General features: G+C 45.2%; 1 protein-coding gene across 1 annotated transcript in view; it reads right to left on the bottom strand.

Annotated features, from left to right (window-relative positions):
• Positions 1-20756, bottom strand: part of THBS3 (thrombospondin 3) — a 159335-nt gene that overhangs the window by 110231 nt on the left and 28348 nt on the right. Inside the window, exon 2 of the mRNA XM_085638737.1 lies at positions 10704-10910. Within this exon, the coding sequence (XP_085494863.1) occupies positions 10704-10910 (207 nt within the window). The remainder of the gene's footprint in view (positions 1-10703; positions 10911-20756) is intronic.

A 20756-nucleotide genomic window follows, 5' to 3' on the forward strand; every position in this document is an offset into this window, starting at 1 on the left:
TGCCACAATCCTCTCAGGTCTCTGTACCTCTCCCTGGCGCACAGGTGCCTCCCATGAGCTCGTCAGCCCAGTGGCTCAAGGGAGCCTTTTTGAAACAGAAGGGGGATGGGAGCACACTGCTACCTCCCAGCACAGTGCGCCCTTTGCATCCTGGTACATGCAGTTCAATTTAAATGCTTACTTGAAATATTTGCAGAGTGTCTCACCAAAGTTGGTGCAGGTTAGTGCTGTTAACCTCTACACACATGTGTTTCTGGATTTCATCCTTCTTCAGTAGAGATAAAACGAAATTCTTCTGGGGTTTGCTGAGAAAGCTGCCACAATCCTCTCAGGTCTCTGGCCCTCTCCCTGGCGCACAGGTGCCTCCCATGAACTCGTCAGCCCAGTGGCTCAAGGGAGCCTTTTTGAAACAGAAGGGGGATGGGAGCACACTGCTACCTCCCAGCACAGTTCGCCCCTTTGCATCCTGGTACATGCAGTTCAATTTAAATGCTTACTTGAAATTTTGCAGAGTGTCTCACCAAAGTTGGTGCAGGTTAGTGCTGTTAATCTCTAGACACATGTGTTTCTGGATTTCATCCTTCTTCAGTAGAGATAAAACGAAATTCTTCTGGGGTTTGCTGAGAAAGCTGCCACAATCCTCTCAGGTCTCTGTACCTCTCCCTGGCGCACAGGTGCCTCCCATGAGCTCGTCAGCCCAGTGGCTCAAGGGAGCCTTTATGAAACAGAAGGGGGATGGGAGCACACTGCTACCTCCCAGCACAGTTCGCCCCTTTGCATCCTGGTACATGCAGTTCAATTTAAATGCTTACTTGAAATATTTGCAGAGTGTCTCACCAAAGTTGGTGCAGGTTAGTGCTGTTAATCTCTAGACACATGTGTTTCTGGATTTCATCCTTCTTCAGTGGAGATAAGACGAAATTCTTCTGGGGTTTGCTGAGAAAGCTGCCACAATCCTCTCAGGTCTCTGTACCTCTCCCTGGCGCACAGGTGCCTCCCATGAGCTCGTCAGCCCAGTGGCTCAAGGGAGCCTTTTTGAAACAGAAGGGGGATGGGAGCACACTGCTACCTCCCAGCACAGGTCGCCCCTTTGCATCCTGGTACATGCAGTTCAATTTAAATGCTTACTTGAAATATTTGCAGAGTGTCTCACCAAAGGTGGTGCAGGTTAGTGCTGTTAATCTCTAGACACGTGTTTCTGGATTTCATCCTTCTTCAGTAGAGATAAAACGAAATTCTTCTGGGGTTTGCTGAGAAAGCTGCCACAATCCTCTCAGGTCTCTGTACCTCTCCCTGGCGCACAGGTGCCTCCCATGAGCTCGTCAGCCCAGTGGCTCAAGGGAGCCTTTTTGAAACAGAAGGGGGATGGGAGCACACTGCTACCTCCCAGCACAGTTCGCCCCTTTGCATCCTGGTACATGCAGTTCAATTTAAATGCTTACTTGAAATATTTGCAGAGTGTCTCACCAAAGTTGGTGCAGGTTAGTGCTGTTAATCTCTAGACACATGTGTTTCTGGATTTCATCCTTCTTCAGTAGAGATAAAACGAAATTCTTCTGGGGTTTGCTGAGAAAGCTGCCACAATCCTCTCAGGTCTCTGTACCTCTCCCTGGCGCACAGGTGCCTCCCATGAGCTCGTCAGCCCAGTGGCTCAAGGGAGCCTTTTTGAAACAGAAGGGGGATGGGAGCACACTGCTACCTCCCAGCACAGTTCGTCCCTTTGCATCCTGGTACATGCAGTTCAATTTAAATGCTTACTTGAAATATTTGCAGAGTGTCTCACCAAAGTTGGTGCAGGTTAGTGCTGTTAATCTCTAGACACATGTGTTTCTGGATTTCATCCTTCTTCAGTAGAGATAAAACGAAATTCTTCTGGGGTTTGCTGAGAAAGCTGCCACAATCCTCTCAGGTCTCTGTACCTCTCCCTGGCGCACAGGTGCCTCCCATGAGCTCGTCAGCCCAGTGGCTCAAGGGAGCCTTTTTGAAACAGAAGGGGGATGGGAGCACACTGCTACCTCCCAGCACAGTTCGCCCCTTTGCATCCTGGTACATGCAGTTCAATTTAAATGCTTACTTGAAATATTTGCAGAGTGTCTCACCAAAGTTGGTGCAGGTTAGTGCTGTTAACCTCTACACACATGTGTTTCTGGATTTCATCCTTCTTCAGTAGAGATAAAACGAAATTCTTCTGGGGTTTGCTGAGAAAGCTGCCACAATCCTCTCAGGTCTCTGTACCTCTCCCTGGCGCACAGGTGCCTCCCATGAACTCGTCAGCCCAGTGGCTCAAGGGAGCCTTTTTGAAACAGAAGGGGGATGGGAGCACACTGCTACCTCCCAGCACAGTTCGCCCCTTTGCATCCTGGTACATGCAGTTCAATTTAAATGCTTACTTGACATTTTGCAGAGTGTCTCACCAAAGTTGGTGCAGGTTAGTGCTGTTAATCTCTAGACACATGTGTTTCTGGATTTCATCCTTCTTCAGTAGAGATAAAACGAAATTCTTCTGGGGTTTGCTGAGAAAGCTGCCACAATCCTCTCAGGTCTCTGTACCTCTCCCTGGCGCACAGGTGCCTCCCATGAGCTCGTCAGCCCAGTGGCTCAAGGGAGCCTTTTTGAAACAGAAGGGGGATGGGAGCACACTGCTACCTCCCAGCACAGTTCGCCCATTTGCATCCTGGTACATGCAGTTCAATTTAAATGCTTACTTGAAATATTTGCAGAGTGTCTCACCAAAGTTGGTGCAGGTTAGTGCTGTTAATCTCTAGATACATGTGTTTCTGGATTTCATCCTTCTTCAGTGGAGATAAGACGAAATTCTTCTGGGGTTTGCTGAGAAAGCAGCTGCCACAATCCTCTCAGGTCTCTGTACCTCTCCCTGGCGCACAGGTGCCTCCCATGAGCTCGTCAGCCCAGTGGCTCAAGGGAGCCTTTTTGAAACAGAAGGGGGATGGGAGCACACTGCTACCTCCCAGCACAGGTCGCCCCTTTGCATCCTGGTACATGCAGTTCAATTTAAATGCTTACTTGAAATATTTGCAGAGTGTCTCACCAAAGGTGGTGCAGGTTAGTGCTGTTAATCTCTAGACACATGTGTTTCTGGATTTCATCCTTCTTCAGTAGAGATAAAACGAAATTCTTCTGGGGTTTGCTGAGAAAGCTGCCACAATCCTCTCAGGTCTCTGTACCTCTCCCTGGCGCACAGGTGCCTCCCATGAGCTCGTCAGCCCAGTGGCTCAAGGGAGCCTTTTTGAAACAGAAGGGGGATGGGAGCACACTGCTACCTCCCAGCACAGTTCGCCCCTTTGGTACAGAGACCTGAGAGGATTGTGGCAGCTTTCTCAGCAAACCCCAGAAGAATTTCGTTTTATCTCTACTGAAGAAGGATGAAATCCAGAAACACATGTGTCTAGAGATTAACAGCACTAACCTGCACCAACTTTGGTGAGACACTCTGCAAAATTTCAAGTAAGCATTTAAATTGAACTGCATGTACCAGGATGCAAAGGGGCGAACTGTGCTGGGAGGTAGCAGTGTGCTCCCATCCCCCTTCTGTTTCAAAAAGGCTCCCTTGAGCCACTGGGCTGACGAGCTCATGGGAGGTACCTGTGCGCCAGGGAGAGGTACAGAGACCTGAGAGGATTGTGGCAGCTTTCTCAGCAAACCCCAGAAGAATTTCGTTTTATCTCTACTGAAGAAGGATGAAATCCAGAAACACATGTGTCTAGAGATTAACAGCACTAACCTGCACCAACTTTGGTGAGACACTCTGCAAAATTTCAAGTAAGCCTTTAAATTAAACTGCATGTACCAGGATGCAAAGGGGCGAACTGTGCTAGGAGGTAGCAGTGTGCTCCCATCCCCCTTCTGTTTCAAAAAGGCTCCCTTGAGCCACTGGGCTGACGAGCTCATGGGAGGCACCTGTGCGCCAGGGAGAGGTACAGAGACCTGAGAGGATTGTGGCAGCTTTCTCAGCAAACCCCAGAAGAATTTCGTTTTATCTCTACTGAAGAAGGATGAAATCCAGAAACACATGTGTCTAGAGATTAACAGCACTAACCTGCACCAACTTTGGTGAGACACTCTGCAAAATTTCAAGTAAGCATTTAAATTGAACTGCATGTACCAGGATGCAAAGGGGCGAACTGTGCTGGGAGGTAGCAGTGTGCTCCCATCCCCCTTCTGTTTCAAAAAGGCTCCCTTGAGCCACTGGGCTGACGAGCTCATGGGAGGCACCTGTGCGCCAGGGAGAGGTACAGAGACCTGAGAGGATTGTGGCAGCTTTCTCAGCAAACCCCAGAAGAATTTCGTTTTATCTCTACTGAAGAAGGATGAAATCAAGAAACACATGTGTCTAGAGATTAACAGCACTAACCTGCACCAACTTTGGTGAGACACTCTGCAAAATTTCAAGTAAGCATTTAAATTGAACTGCATGTACCAGGATGCAAAGGGGCGAACTGTGCTGGGAGGTAGCAGTGTGCTCCCATCCCCCTTCTGTTTCAAAAAGGCTCCCTTGAGCCACTGGGCTGACGAGCTCATGGGAGGTACCTGTGCGCCAGGTAGAGGTACAGAGACCTGAGAGGATTGTGGCAGCTTTCTCAGCAAACCCCAGAAGAATTTCGTTTTATCTCTACTGAAGAAGGATGAAATCCAGAAACACATGTGTCTAGAGATTAACAGCACTAACCTGCACCAACTTTGGTGAGACACTCTGCAAAATTTCAAGTAAGCATTTAAATTAAACTGCATGTACCAGGATGCAAAGGGGCGAACTGTGCTAGGAGGTAGCAGTGTGCTCCCATCCCCCTTCTGTTTCAAAAAGGCTCCCTTGAGCCACTGGGCTGACGAGCTCATGGGAGGCACCTGTGCGCCAGGGAGAGGTACAGAGACCTGAGAGGATTGTGGCAGCTTTCTCAGCAAACCCCAGAAGAATTTCGTTTTATCTCTACTGAAGAAGGATGAAATCCAGAAACACATGTGTCTAGAGATTAAAAGCACTAACCTGCACCAACTTTGGTGAGACATTCTGCAAAATTTCAAGTAAGCATTTAAATTGAACTGCATGTACCAGGAAGTAAAGGGGCGAACTGTGCTGGGAGGTAGCAGTGTGCTCCCATCCCCCTTCGGTATCCCCATAATCAACTGGGTGTCTCTAATAGACATTGCTAAAGGCTCAATACTAAGCGCAAATAGCAAGGGTGATAAAGAACACCCTTGCCTAGTGCCTCTCGTTAGAGAGAAGGGGCTAAAAGCAGTCCATTGACCTGCACCCTTGAGCGGGGTGTGCGTAGTTAGTTTTAATAATTTGAATGAATTTATCAGCGAAGCCAAAATGTGTTAGCGTGCGAAAGAGAAAGGCCCAATCCACCCGATCAAAGGCCTTCTCGACGTCTAGGCCTACCAACACCGCTGGGATCTTGCGCTTGGTTGCTTTTTCAATGAGGTGTATTGTGCGCCTGATTTTGTCGTGTGTCTGGCGCCCTTTAATGAAGCTGGATTGATCAGGGTGGATGAGATCTGGCATCAGGTCATTCAGCCGAGCCGCTAAAATAACATAGTTGCACATTTTTCCCGGGTTTAGGGATAAACGACACAACAGCCTCTGCCATTGAGGGGGTCACCTCTCCGGCCTCCGCCATGTGTTTAAAAAGGTCTGTGAGGTGTGGAATGAGGTCGGGTGCAAATGTTTTATAAAAGTGGGCTGTCAGGCCATCAGGGCTGGGTGCTTTGGGTATTTTAAGAGCAGTGATGGCCGCAGTTACTTCTGCTGCCGTTATAGGAGCTGTGAGTCTATCATTCATGCATTGCGACACCTAGGGGAATTGCAAGGCCCGGAGATAGCTCTGCTGCATCTCCTCATCTCTGGATTCCCCAGTGTAAAGGGATCTATAAAAGGATCCAAAGATGTCTACCTTGTCCTTGTCTGTAAGTATGAGCTTGTTGTTCCCATCCCGTATGCCTCCAATGTATTCCCTCTCGCGCTTCTCTTTCAATTGTCTAGCCAGATGTTTGCCTATTTTGTTCCCCATGGTATACGAGATGTGGCAGAGTTTCAAAAGTGTGAGTTCCGCCCAATTATTATAGCTAGCCTTCAGTTTACCCCGCAACACTGTAAGGGTGCGAAGAGAAGGCCTGGAGGGATTTGATTTGCGTGCCTTCTCTGCCAGTTCCAATTCTGTCTCTAGGTTTTCCCTTTCTTTAGTACGTTGTCTGTTTAATGTGGAGTTGAGCTCTATACATTTTCCCCTCATGACTGCTTTAAAAGCGTCCCAAGTATTGCCCCGGAGGTGTCCTCAGCTTTATTTAGTTTTAAAAAGTCCGTGATCGCTTCTCAGAGTTCGGTGCATAGCACCCTATCTCGCGTGAGGGAGACCGCCCCCCATTGTAAGCAAATTAAAACCAGACAGTGATCCGAAAGAGAGAGGGGAAAAATCTTAGCCTCCTTGAGAGTGCCTAATAGGTTTTGACTGATAAAAATATAATCCAATCTAGAATAGGTGCAGTGCATATGGGAATAATATGTGTAATCCCTAGACTGTGGGTACATAGTTCTCCAGGCGTCGCGGAGCCCAGAGTCAGATATCCTCCGTTTAATGTCTGCGGTGAAGGAGCTCGATTCTGCTCAGTGTGAGTGCGTGCTATCTAAATCTGCCTGCCAAGTGATATTAAAGTCCCCCATGAGATTCGTTGGCCCCTCTGCAAAATTGTCCATTTTGTCCAGTAGGGTAGTTAAAAACCCCGTTTGTCCAGTGTTGGGTGCGTAGGCCACGATAAAAGTACTCAGTTGACCCCTCAGTGCACCCTTGACCATTACCAGCCTACCCTCCTTGTCTGATTGGATGGCCAGTGGTTGAAATTTCGCTGAGGAATGGAATAAAAGCGCAACCCCCCGGTGTTTAGTGAGTGCTGAGGATCTATAAATAAGGGGGTATTGTTTGTGTTTGGGTCGTGTTTCTTCATCTCTCCAGAGGTGAGTCTCCTGAAGCGCCACTATGTCAAAGTGGTGATCAGTGAGATATTTCCAGATTTTTTGCCTCTTTTGTGTTGAATTGAGCCCCTTAACATTCCACGATCCTATTATAACCACATTGTCTCCAAGACATGTCTTCCCCCTGCTCACATCCCTCCCAGGTAAGACAATGGCATCAAATTCCCAAGTAGACATGCGTAAATCTCCTAGGTGTGTCTGTTGTGGTGTATATTCCCTGACCAGAAGGCCGGTGTATTGCCTATCTGAGCCAAGCTGCCGCCACTCCTTTAACCCCGCCCCCTCCCAGAAAACTAAGAAAAAAAAGGAAAAATCCAACCCCCAACTTTACCAACAGCAACACATGTCGGTCGATGGTAAGTCTCCGACCATAGATGAAACCATCTATCTGGACGCGTTGGTGGATGGCGTGACCGATAACCCATCCGCGCCTGTCTCTGGTGATCAAAGGTAGCTAAGGTCGCCTTGAATGGTGGCCTTTTGAAGTTGAGCAGTACTTTCTGCCACTCCACTCCGAGGCTGGTGTGAGGATTGGAAAACATCATGGCCCTTGACGTTGCAGGGAAGTCTGAGTAAGGAGGGAGCATAGCTCCGCAGCCCTTGAGGAGTCATATCCTGTAGTCTCTCGTCTCCCAATTCACATGTAGTTCCCTCTTGAACTCGTGGACCATTGAGACGGTGATGAGCCTGTTCGCTGTGACCCTTGTACTTTACTTTGGGAAGGTTCAATGTCGGTGGTAGAGAGACCAATAACTCGAGCCCTTCCCTCAGTTCCATAATGTGGCGTTGCTTGTTTTTGTACTCAAAACTCAGGCCGAACGGTTAGGTCCAGCGGTATCTGACTTTATTGTCGCGGAGTTTGGAGGTAATGGGCCGAAGCTACTGTCGCCGTGCTAAGGTGGCGGGCGCCAAGTCTTGTAAATGCTGCAGGCATGACCTAGGAAAGAAATCGCAATGTGTTTTCTGGCTGCCAACAGGACTGCTTCTTTCACTTTATAGGAGTGGAATTTTGCCAGTATGTCTCGGGTTCGTCTCCATTCTCCGGTTGGTGGTCCCGCGACCCGGTGAACTCGCTTCAGCTTGATTTTAAGAGTTTGTGGGCGTAGGATTTTAGCAAAGAGATCTTCGAGGAAAGCTTCCAAATCTGGACCTTCCGCCCCCTCCTCTAGGTCACCGATCCGTAGGTTGTCTCTTCGAACCCTGTTTTCCAAATCCTCAGCTTTCAGTTGTGTTTGGAGAAGCTGATCCTGGATGGTGCGCATTTTGTCCTGCATGTCAGAGGTCCGTTTGTCGACTGCCTGAGTTTGGGTCTCCAGATCCACCACTCTGACCCCCACTGAGTCCACATCTTGTTGGAGGGTGGCCAGTCTTTCATTGAGGTCTAACTTCAATTGGTCGATGGAGGCCTTAATATCCTGGCTAAGATCTTTTCGAAGTTCCATTTTGAAATCCCACAGGGAAGCTATGAGGTCATCCTTCGTAAGAGCCATGGTGTCTGTGCTGTCGTCGTGTCTTGAAAGCAATTGCTTATCCACTGGAGGGAAGAAGTTGGAAATGTTCGTTGTTGCTTTGTTCAGCGTCCTCTTTGGCGGCATAGAGGCGGACCCAGTGATGACTCTGCTTCCCCCCTACGAAAATCCTTCAACACCCTCTCCTCCCGCTGCATGTGGGTTCTGCCACTGAATGCCAGGGGTGTCCGCAGGAGCCTGTTTCCTTCCCACCAGTAGGTCACTGATCTCTTAAGGCGTATGCACTTTCCCCCTAGGCGGCAGGTCCAGATGTGAGGGAGGGTTGTCGGATGTTCTCCTCGTCTTCACATCTTAAGGGGTCCCCCATAGTTACTCAAGGGCTTGTCTGTCCCTCTTGGGCATAGGAATTACCCACTATGTGCTCCTGTTGCAGTGGGGACGTTCAGCACAACTCAGGGCCCATAAATGTAGCCGTCCCCCTTGAATCTGCCGGTTCACCCCACGGGGGGCAGGCCGGCGATCGGGTTCTTCTTGCGTTTTGGGTGTATGATTACCCAGGCGCGTAGGGTCCCAGATCCTCCCAGTGAAGCGCGGCAGCTTGGAGTGAAGGCGGCGCCGGTAGACGTTTGTGGGGCTTATGCGGGACCCCCAGTGCTGCATGCTTGTGTCATAGCCACCATCTTAAAGTCAGGCGTTGGGGGGCTTAACACTTGGGAGCCGGTCGTCCTCCCCTCCCGGGCCACCCAAGCCAGATGCGACAAGCGCAGTCGTTCCCGTCTAGAGACACGTCCCAGAGATTACGTTTTTGGGGCCCCCGACAGACCTGGCTGGGGCGGCCGTGAAGCACGGGACGGCCGTGCTGACCGATGCTGAGGAGAGCCCCTCGTCGTTCTTCGGCAGGGACGGTAATGGTGGACAGCAAAGTTGCTCAGACGCGGACCATTCATGAAGTGGTGGCCGCCATTTTGCGCGATGTCACGGCCGAACTGTCGGGGCTCCGTTGTAGGTGCTACGGGAAGCCTGATGCATAATCTTGGTTCCCCCACACACACAAGGCAGAGGGCCATCGTTCGGTGTTCGTGGCGACTTCGTGATTCAGCTAGTAAGTCCCTGAGACATAAGCGCGGACCAGGAGCCGAGACGGATTACATCCGTTTGGCCATCTTGCCCGGCCAGCCCCCACTGATGTAATTTTGACAGTCACATGCATGCTTAGCTCTTGACAGTCATGGAGTCAACGAGAGAGCTGGAGAAGTAGGACAACTGTAACATTTGTTCTGACAGAGAAGAGATTAAACGTTTTTAGCACCCATCAGCTGCTGTTGACGAATCGTTCTGAGGCAACAGAGAGATGTGATAATTAATGGTACATGCAAACAAATGGGCAAGCTAACTATGAACTGTTGAATCTGCCTTGTTTGACTGAGGTAAGTGCTCAAACACCCCCCCCCCCCCCTCACAGAATACCGTAGAGTTTTTAGCAATGCCAGAGGAATCGGATTAGGTAAAAGCAGATTTGTGATTTGCATACTCTTAAGCCTTATGAGGGAGAGGTGTTACAGAGCGTCCAGAGCGATGGACTCTGGAGCATGGGGCTCACGGTTCGAACCCCGGCAGCAGCTCAGCTCAGCATCATGTGACTCTGGGCAATAGCTCACTTTAATGTCCCGATGGCCCCCAGCGCCTTGAAACCTTAAGGGGTGATATGTTCGTGCTTTACAAATAGGAGTTATTATTATTTATTATGCCTTTGGAGTGATTAGCTGAGCTTTGAGCAGTAAACTGTCTAGTGGCTTCTGAGGATGATTCAAAAGCTCTGCGATATATCTCTGGTCCAGCAGTTCTATTTCCTCCACTCCAGCCCTATTGTATTTTGATTGGTGCTTGTTAGCGACATGCCAAATCTGCAGTTTTCATTAGGGGTATCACAGGGCCACTGTACTATGTCCACATTACGTTTAAGACAAAGAAAAAAAAAACTTCTAGGTGTAAAATAAATACATTTTAACTATGCTCCAAATTACACTAAGCTTTTTATTTTGCTATTTCAAAAAGACACTTTATTTTAAAAAATTTACATCAATTAAACATTGCAGCGGTATAGAAATAAAACACAGAATGCAGGAAGCAGACAAGGGGGGGGGGCATACCAGGTCATGATGAGCAAACACAAGCCATTTTACTCTGCTGCTTAGTTACTAGGTAGCCACCGTGGTTCTAGTAGCCAAATACTGCACCAAACTTACTTTTGTTGATTTTGCCCACCACGGACACCTCCAGCCACTTGTTGTTATCCTTCTTTGAGTAGAGGCCGAAGAGGACACCACCGAGCTTGGAAGGAAGGCGGAAGGTGGACAGAAGGTAAATATCATTTGCCATCAGTAGCTCAGTCCTAATTTTGTCAACCACGCTGGGCATCTGGCGGGTCTCGCTGACAGTCAGAAGGTCCATTACTGAAGGTAGACAACAATTGAAAAAAAATAGATGAGAAACAACAGCTCAGGAGGAAGGAGCTTGCTACCAACAGAAGAAGGACTTGTTTAATGAAAATCATGGGAATCAGAGGGATGGGCTATTGTGTGTGATACTATTAACTACATTTATAGGTCACTCCACAATAACAGCTACTTCTTACCACTTAGATAAACAAATATTTTTTATCTTCTAACTTAATAGTACTCCTCTTTCAGCTTCAGGAATATAAAAGGTTGAGTCGAACACGCTTGGAACTTGATCTGTGATTTACAGAATGCAGGCAGATCTCTGCAGATGTATGACAAAATATTGCCACCAACTAAGACCAAAGTAAAACTACTTGGTACATTGCAAAATAGTACACTGCATGACAAAACATTACATTTATAATGAATTATGTTGCTTTACATTTTTAGCAAGGCTGAAATGTCCACCTATATGATATTAAACAGCAGACACAATGGTGCATATCATTATATTAATGGTGCTCATTTCACGAAACTTGTAACTACCAGCCTAATCGCTATCTGTCGCTTTCCTCAACCACCCTTGTCAGGCAGTCTGATCCGGCTTTAGGTCTCCAGTGCCCTAATTTGGTGGATGGGGAAGTTTATACCCCAATTCAAATAATGTGACCTCCAGATTATGGCATCATTGGAACTTATTTGTTTCCCTCAATCTCCCGCTTGAGTATGACACTGTGCTGAATTCCTCACCCACTCGTAATGCCCCCCTCATGAGGAGTAATACCCCAAAACTGGTCCAAGGATGCTTATTTCCGGCCCCGGGAGGACCTGAATTGGCAGTTAGGGCTGGGCTGTTCCTATGGGGAGCAGGTTTACAACTGATTTGCATATGGCTGCGTCCAAGCAAGGGTGATGTGGTGAGCAAAAAACGATGGATTAAACCCAGATCTGTGACTGGGGTTGAATGTTTGATTTGTTCAGCATTCCGCCCATCATCTATTTTTTTGTCCCCCTTATGAAAAAATCAATTTCTTCAGTTTTTTATTCAGCTATGATATTTTGTCTTGTTATATAAAGATTGCAAAATGTACCCTTGTGTACTTCTATCTGGCGAATATCTGCAGCAGAGGCAGAGGCCTGGTGAGCTATCTTGTGCACAGTGTCATGACAGATAGGTAGCCCTCACCAGTTTCTTCTGTCAATCAAGTTTACTAAACTCATGATACCATTCACCCTTTACTAAAATGCTTCCATGGTCCAAGCATTATTTCATAACGATATTGTGTTGACATATTGCTAAATGGATCTGCGATGCTCTACCTACACAGACTGCTCTTCTCCTCCACTGTGACCCCCCACCCCCAAAAGGTCAGCACCAGGTGTGTCTGCACTGGTCGCACTGTCCTAAATCCTGCCCTGGTTATTATTGCTGTGAACTTCATGGAAGTTAAACCCCACATCTAAGACACTAAGTCCAGGTAAAGCTGGATAATAATTAGGGCTCCCTGTATTATGGTATATATATTTTTTTTACATTTCCGTCTGTATTTATCCATATTTATTTTTGGGCCATTTTATCTGTATTTATCCATATTCATTTTGTGTTTTGTGTATAAATGAAGTTGTAAAACAGTACATTTCCACATTTATTTAACTGATAGATCTGTAATCATACTTTAATCTCTGTCGTGATTTAGCTATTTAAGCTGTCAAATATTGAGTGACAATACATCCACTAAATATTAGCATTATACAACAAATGTATGTTGACATATGCCATTATTTAAAGAAATGTCATCCTGCTTTTTAATTTCCCATGCTGTCCATCTACTCAGTTGTTGGGCTACAATTCATGAAAGATAGTTTGGAGAGTCACTTAAAAGAAGTACAATTTTCTGTATTTATCCACTTTTAAAAATAAATGCAGACAGAAAACACATTGTTTTCTCTCTGTATTTATCTGTAAAAATCAGTAAGAATAGAAAACAGGGAGTCTTAATAATTATCAAAGACAGTTCTACAGAGGGACTAGGGAGTTCTGACCCAAGGAACTTTTAAGTAAAGCTGAAGTGCACAGTGCATTTTGAAATACACTGGGCAGAATAAAATGTTACTTACCTGTAACTACAGTTCCTTAGCATCTGTACCTTTCATTGTCTGAGGAGGGGTTCTCTGCAGCCTTGGCTTTCAGTAACCACCTCAGAAGCCTTCCTGCACAGTCCTGAAGGGTTTCGACTGAAAATGTTATGCCAGTTTTGCAGTCTTTTAATTTTTGATCCGGGTACAGGCAATAAATCATCGTCAATGAAAACTCAAATTTTACCACCAGAGTCACATGCCTTTAAAGACTCCTTTTTGAAAAATGTCCATTTCCAGTTCAAAATGTTTAACTACTCCGGAGGAAGAGGTGAAAGAACTCGACACACACAACCTAGCGAAAGGCTAAAAATGAATTTTCATTTTTTAAGGTAACATAGAGACTTATGTGCTTAAAGACAGAGCAAATCTCTGGGACACCCTTTCAAAGTGATGTGCACTAGAAATATGAGGTAAGATGGCCTCTGGTAGGGGTGTGGATGGCAACACTCACCTCAATGGCTGAAGTGTAGGCCTTTTCTAGTGAGTTGAGTGTGGTACTAAAGTGACAACTTTCAAGTCTTTTCAGGCATACTATGCTTTGTACTACTATTGTAAATTTATTGTGGGACTCCCACCATAATGGCAGGAATGATTCAAGCATGTGAATTTATGAAAGATCCAATGTTGAACAGTAGTTTCCCACATATCATACTTAAGTGGCCCAACTCAATCAGGACCTACGTGTCCTACAGTATTAATAGAGTCTGGGAAGAGCACTGCAGCGTTTCTTGGCAGGAACCGCAGCATCGCAAAATAAAGTGATTTTTTTAAAGAAGTAATATTTTTGTACAAATTATACTTACCAAATACATAAAAACACTTATCTAAAAACTACTCAGGATAACACAGATTTGGAGAATATCCAACTTAAAAAGCTTGTTTATGTCCTTTAAGTAAATTGAAAGTAGAGATTTTTTCCATTGGCCTGTAAGGGGCAGGAAAGAGCCATGAGTTATTCCTTCTGTACCTCTGTCAGTATTAACTTTGAGAGACTTCAAAAGGACAGGGTCCTGTGCTCTGCTGCCAGTGTCATGTATAGCTAGGTAATGACAAAAATTGCAGCTCCTGTGAACAAAGTAATACACTTTTTTAGGTTGAGCCTGGACAGCGCCTGCGCTGTCTGGAAGATCTGTTGTATGTACTTTGTGTGAGCTTTGGAGCGTTGCCCTAGGACTTATCTGCTTCCACTTTTGCTTAGGGGCTACTTTTTTTCTAGCAACTGCCTCTATTTAACTGTCTTAATAGAAAACGGCCAGCACATGTCTGTAAAAGATACCAGAATCACTTTCTGCTCAGGGACTTTCTTTTTTTATTTTTCTGGCAACTGCCTCTGTTCAACTGTCTTGATAGAAAACGACCAGCAGAGGCCAGTAAAATACTAGAATCGCTATACCCAGGATAATGTGCTTCATAGCTAAAAATGTACAAGGTCCCAAAGGCGAGACCTTTTGTATTGCAAATGCTTGTTCTCTTATGCCGTTTACTACTGAAGAGATTTAGCTCGTCTTCGCTGGCTACTTTTAAAGATTTAAACAAGGCCTGGGCGAACAATTCGGTTACGCCAGTGTTAATCTTGCGTACTTTTGGTAATTTGTATGCAAATACAAATTCTCATACTAAGAACTGCTATGAATGCCCGTTCATGGGCCTCTTCATTGGAAAGACAGACTTGAACTGTTGCTCTCATGGTGTACGCTCATCTCTCGCATGCAGCACAATCAGGTCACATGCAATGCAATCAGTGGCAGTCTCTCACATCATTAGGCCAAGTGCAATCAGTGAGCCTCACTTCTTCAGGACCAGTGTAATCAGCACACAACTCTCACTTAGTGCCTTAGTATTAGTGTCCCTCTCACACGCACAGTGACAGTTTAATGTGTCCATCTCTCAGTGCCAGTCACAGTGATCACTGTCCATCTATTACAGTCACTGCAATCAATGTTCATCTCTCACTTTGCTTCTGCACAATCAAACAACACGCAATCGGGATTCAGAAAGAACCACAGTACCGCTGCCATTGACAACATTCGAAACCTCCTGGACTGAGGAAAACAGCTGCGCACATCCTGCTCGACCTCTTTGCGGCCTTAGACTTTATCTCCGACAACACCCTCATCTGAACACTCCACAAGACTGGCATAAAAAGGATCCGCTCTCAAATGGGTCTGTTCCTTCCTTACGGGAAGAACCCAAAGTGTCAGGCTGCCACCCTTCACATCGGAGGCCAAGCAATTGACGTGTGGTGTCCCACAGGGATCATCCCTTAGTCCCGCTCTTTTTAACATATATATAGGCTTTCCTGTTTTCAGTTTCTATTTTTGGTAAATTTTGGTGTTTTTTTTTCTCCAGTTTTTTCAATATCTTGAAAAAACAGTGGTTATCAGTTCCACATTTTCGCGCCATTAAAAACAATAGAAACCGTGTTTTTCCAGTGTTTATGGAATGTTATGCTTGAAATTATTGCTTGCTTTCTGCACTGATAGTACATGTTTATAGACCGCATGTGTACAGGGTATATGAGGTCCAAATACATTTTTACAAATCAAACTTATTATAGTACACCATACAATACTTCTTTAGTGAGTCTTTGGTTATGCATGCTCGCTCTTTCCTTCCTATGTCAACCTTAATCTGTGAAAAGGCCCTCTAAACATTGGCAATTGAGATGGGCAACGCCAAAACAGCCAGTATACAATTTGCTAACTCTGGCCAATGACATATCTTTCCATGCCAACACTTGTGCACTTGAAGATTGTGATTCTTTAGGATATGTTCTGCCACATATGCCTTGAATTGGTCACACATGCCCTCAGTTATTGAAGTGGTCAAAAAATGAAGCAGTACTTTTCAAAGTCTGGAGAAAATTCAGAAGGGATCTAGAACTTGTGCTGAGTACCTCAGTGAGGCTTTATTAACTTCAAATGTCACGGTTGGTGAAGGGACGTTTCTATGCATCATTGCAAGCCATTTTCTATAGACTGTAAAATAAACTTTCCTGAATTGCTCCTCAACGTTTCTTTGCTTACCAAGTGGCAAGAATTCGAACAAGGAGCATGTTGCAGTGCCAAATTCACTAAACGTGACCCCCAGCCTACTCTCAAGGAGCTGTTTCACATCTACACCAATTACGATGAACACTTGGTAGACAAGTGTGTTTTCAGACTCTAGTATTTTGATTATGTCCACTACAGCAGTCATGTTTTCCTGTAAAAACCTAAGCATGTAGTAGACTGTACTTTTTCACATCACTATCAATACATGACCAAAGATCATCACATTTCTTGCCTTTGGCATCATCATTAAGCAAAGATTCTGTAAGCGGTCACCACATGGATAATATATCATTCACAGCCTCTAGGACTGAGAACTACCGCCTAAATGACACAGTTAGGGTGACTTTCCTTGAAGCCACACAAAGCACAAAGTGAGAAATCTTTGCATTTTAGTTCCCGGGCATAACGAAACAGTGCACCAGAATGGACTACAAAGTCAATAGCATACTTCATTAATTGAAGTTTGTAAAGGTGCTTTCAGCATACCATCTAGCAAGTGACTAGGTTCTCCTACAAGGAAGCACTTCAGCTCAGGTACCGATTTTGACAGGTCATCATACAACATTTTCATATATGTAGCTGAATTACTACAAATACAAACAATATCACTCCAATCTTTATTAAACTTGGTATAACTTTTTGCAGCAGCATTCCAAGTGACACTGCATTACATGTTTACCAAACATCTGGTTACATGTTATCACCACTATCTCAGGTATATGTGAAAAGAATGTTGTCACCAAGCATCTGTCACTACACCTTGCATTGAATGTTTAAAGCCTGGGGTGTTTGGCAATTCACCTACAATCAATACGGATTCCGTAGAAAAGGGAGCTGATCTATCAAAGGATTTCACCCATTCTCTGTCTGTGAGTAAATGTGACGGTACATATTAGGAAAGATTCTTATGAAACCAGCTATTTTACCTATCAGTGAAATCAAATGTAGCCAAAATATGAAATATGATTTTAATATTTCCTGATTCTCTACAGTTTATAAAATAACTACATAAGACCTAAAACATGCTTCTAAACACTGCATCTTTAGAACAAAGACCACAAAACTGAAAAAAGCAGAAGGAAGAAGAGACAATATTTTAGTAACATTCCTAAACAACAAAACTCAAGCAGACTAATGTTAGCCCAGTCTTTCTTGCTGATGCCTTGTATAACAAAGTTACATTGTATTGGCCCCTTTGGGAAGAAATAAAAATTACTCTTTCACTCATCTTTTCCTTTCTTTGAATGACACTTTGTTTGTGGTTGCGAAGGTGTTTTTTCAGTGTTTATATGTTTACACTGGTGATGGCTATTTTCCTTTCTGTGGGGTTTTATCAGTTATTATAGGGTTATACCTAAAACCAGATAGCCTACATATACAGGACACCGCTCACCAGCATCATTCAATCACAAGACATCACCTTCATATCCTACACCAATGACCACTCCCAATTCATCCTCTCTGTAAACGGACAAAACGACCACCACTAAAATCAACTTCACCAACTGTATGACCATGGCAGCACTCCTCAATAACAGGCAGGACTACGCCAACACACTGTACACCAGAATCTCCAAAGAACTCCTACACGACTCCAGATTATCCAGAATGTAGCCGCAAAACTCAACCTCCCGTGCCACACCCACATCACACCACACCTCAGAAAGCTTCACTGGCTCCCCATTCTCAAGCACAGCCAATTCAAACTTCTCACGTGAACATACGATGCCCTACACATCGCAGGACCAGAATATCTGAACAGCATCATACACTTTCACCATCCCACTAGACACCTCCACTCCACCTCACTCTCTTTCACATACATGCCCTGCATCCGCAAAGCAAAACTGGAGGGCACTCATTCTCCTACATCACACCCAAGACAAGGAACAACCTCTCAACACATCAGAGCCTCCTCATCACTTCTTGAGTCATGCAAGAAGCTGATGACGTGGCCCTTCTTTTAAGCAACTTGGGAGCACAACCTACATACCTTGCCCAAGCACCTAGATACCTTATCGGGTGATTAGTGCGCTATACAACTCAACATAACATAACATAACAATGTCCCCCGGGGATGGATGGCTGGACGAACAAACGGACAGCCAGACAGACCTACTCTCTCTCGCTCTCTTTCTCACTCCAAACCCACCCAGAGTTTAATGTGTCCATCTCTCTCACTGTGCCAGAGTGCAATGAGTGTTCATCTTTCACTCACAGTGCAGTGCGAGTGTAATCGGTGTGCATTATCAGCAGTTGTTATCTCTCCCAGTGCCAGTGTAATCAGATCCATCTATCACGGAGTTCCAGGACAAACGGTGCCATCCCTGACCTAATGTCAGAACAAGCTGTGCCCCTCTCAACAATACAAAGCCAGTGCAATCAGTTTCCATCTCTCACACAGTGCCTGTGCAATCAGTGTCCATCTCTCACACAGTGCCAGTGCAAACAGGTTCCGGTTCTGGAACTGCAGCTTCAGCATGGGTCTGTGGTGCAAGCCCTAGGCTTGTAGTACTAGACCGAGTGGCTTGCATTTTGTAGAGCAGAACAAATGTAAGATCAGCAGATCCATTAAACAATTATTTTTTTAAAGAAAGAAGGGCCTAGCTATAGACCAGGCCCTGCTGGAAACCCCTCTGTGCAAAACCTAAGGACATGTGCAGTGTGGGGTTGGATGCCTGCTTACTACTGGGTGTAGGGCCTGGTTATAGACCAAAGGTTGCATTGAGTAGGGTTTGGCACTTTCAGATGGATGTGCACAACCCCACTGTGGCACAGAGAATAATAATCTGGTGAAGAGCCAATCTGTTTTCGGAATATTATGATCTGTATAGACAATCATAACATTAAGACAACATTGTAATGAAAAGAAACAGCTACAAATAACTTGCTGCATGTGAGACATTTCCATCAAAAGGAACTCCAGCAGAGTATCTCTTATGGAAATGTCTCCCAATATGTGGAAAATGACACTGTTTGGAGTGATGTCTCTGAAATTACATTTTCCCACTGAAGCCCCTGGAGGCTAATTTGCATTAGCTCCCCAGCAGTAGCCTGGTGGGTGATTAGCCCGCATGAGGTGTGAAAACTCCCCCCAGAGCAGATATAGTGGCCTCCGAGTAGGGAGGCGTTTGTGTTCCTCTGGCAGGAAGACCAGCTTGTTTGGGCCCTAGAACTTATTTACTTCAAAGGGGCCTCGCTGTCACTAGAAAATGTTAGGTGACACCTGGAAAGGCTGTAGATTTTGTCCTCCAAGTCAGGCAGGCACCAAACCCAGTAGAGACCTTAGCTGGAGTGTGTCTTGACCCATAAGTGCTATTCCTAAAGTCCAGGAACCCTGGGCTGTGTCTTAACTGGTTGTCTCCTGCAATCCCAGAAAACATGGGACATAGAACATTTTTGGACTTCAAGATCTCCAGAATGGGACAAACCACTGCAGCCTGTCCACCATAGTATGACCTTGCTGGGCTTTGAAATCAAGTTTCTCCTGCTCTGACCTTCTGCTCAGCAGCAAATATAATTATGCGGGCCCTTGGCAAGAAGGTATCTGGCTTCATGGAGCCCTTGTCTGACACAGCCCAAAGCCCGATCCCTAGCTCCAAATATATAGACAAAGTCCAGTGGTAGAAATCTTGACCAGGAGACGACACCAAAAGTATCAGGCCAGCGAGTGGACTTCTAGGGGCACAACGTTTTAATTTGCCTCCTCTTAGCTTTTCCCACCTAATCAAAAGCTTCAGCATGGCCTTGTCCAATGTCTATCCGACTTCATGAAGACTTCATTGGATGCAGCATGGTGCCTAGCCCCGCAAAAGGATTTTTACTTCCATTTTTGAGACAAAGCCCAAAGGTAAAATCTCTGACCATGTCAAACCTGGTTGGTCTATTCGACTCCCACTCCATCGCAATGACCCGGAAATTGCAGCCAGGACACGGTTAAGTGCGACCATTGACTACAATTGGCAATGATGGGTTTTGGCGCTGTTTTTCCCAACAATTTTTGTATTTTTACATCATATCTTCAGCTGCCCATATAGCATTTATGTCATTTTGTTGTCAATTTATTTATTAAAATGTACCTATTTTTCTCATTCGGTTTCGGATATGTATTACTTGGTGTTTTGACTTTATTACTGTTTTAGTACTGCATAAATACTTTCCTAAATTAAGCCTGTCTGCTCTGTGCGATAGCTACTCAAGTTAATTAAGTAACTTTGAGAGTTCACTCTGACAAAAGTTGAGATTATTCCTTGAGGTGAGCAGTCACCCTCCCCAAATAATAATTACATTACTCACAGATTCCTTTTCAAAAGATACTGAATGTCTAAAACACAGTAAGGAAGCCAAACAGAGATTTAAAGGACTCGATTTTCCTGAAAAAAACACTGAGAAAGGATATACTGATAATAATGACAAGATTAAAACAAATCCATCCCAATTGAAACAAAAATAATAAAACAATATTTATATTATCCTTTCCCATTGTGAATGTGGCAGGGTGACAGATGTTTCAAGACATGCCGAGCACTTTCATCCCAAGCACACACACATTTCCAATAACTAACAATGTCCATTCCTACACTATTCAGAGTAACAGGAGTTTCAGACCGAATCTGAATTATGAGATCCGCGGTAAACAGTGCACATTTGGGTTTTTGTCTCCGAA

Source organism: Triturus cristatus, chromosome 12 (genome assembly GCF_964204655.1).
Source record: "Triturus cristatus chromosome 12, aTriCri1.1, whole genome shotgun sequence".
In the NCBI taxonomy this organism is placed as follows: Eukaryota; Metazoa; Chordata; class Amphibia; order Caudata; family Salamandridae; genus Triturus; species Triturus cristatus.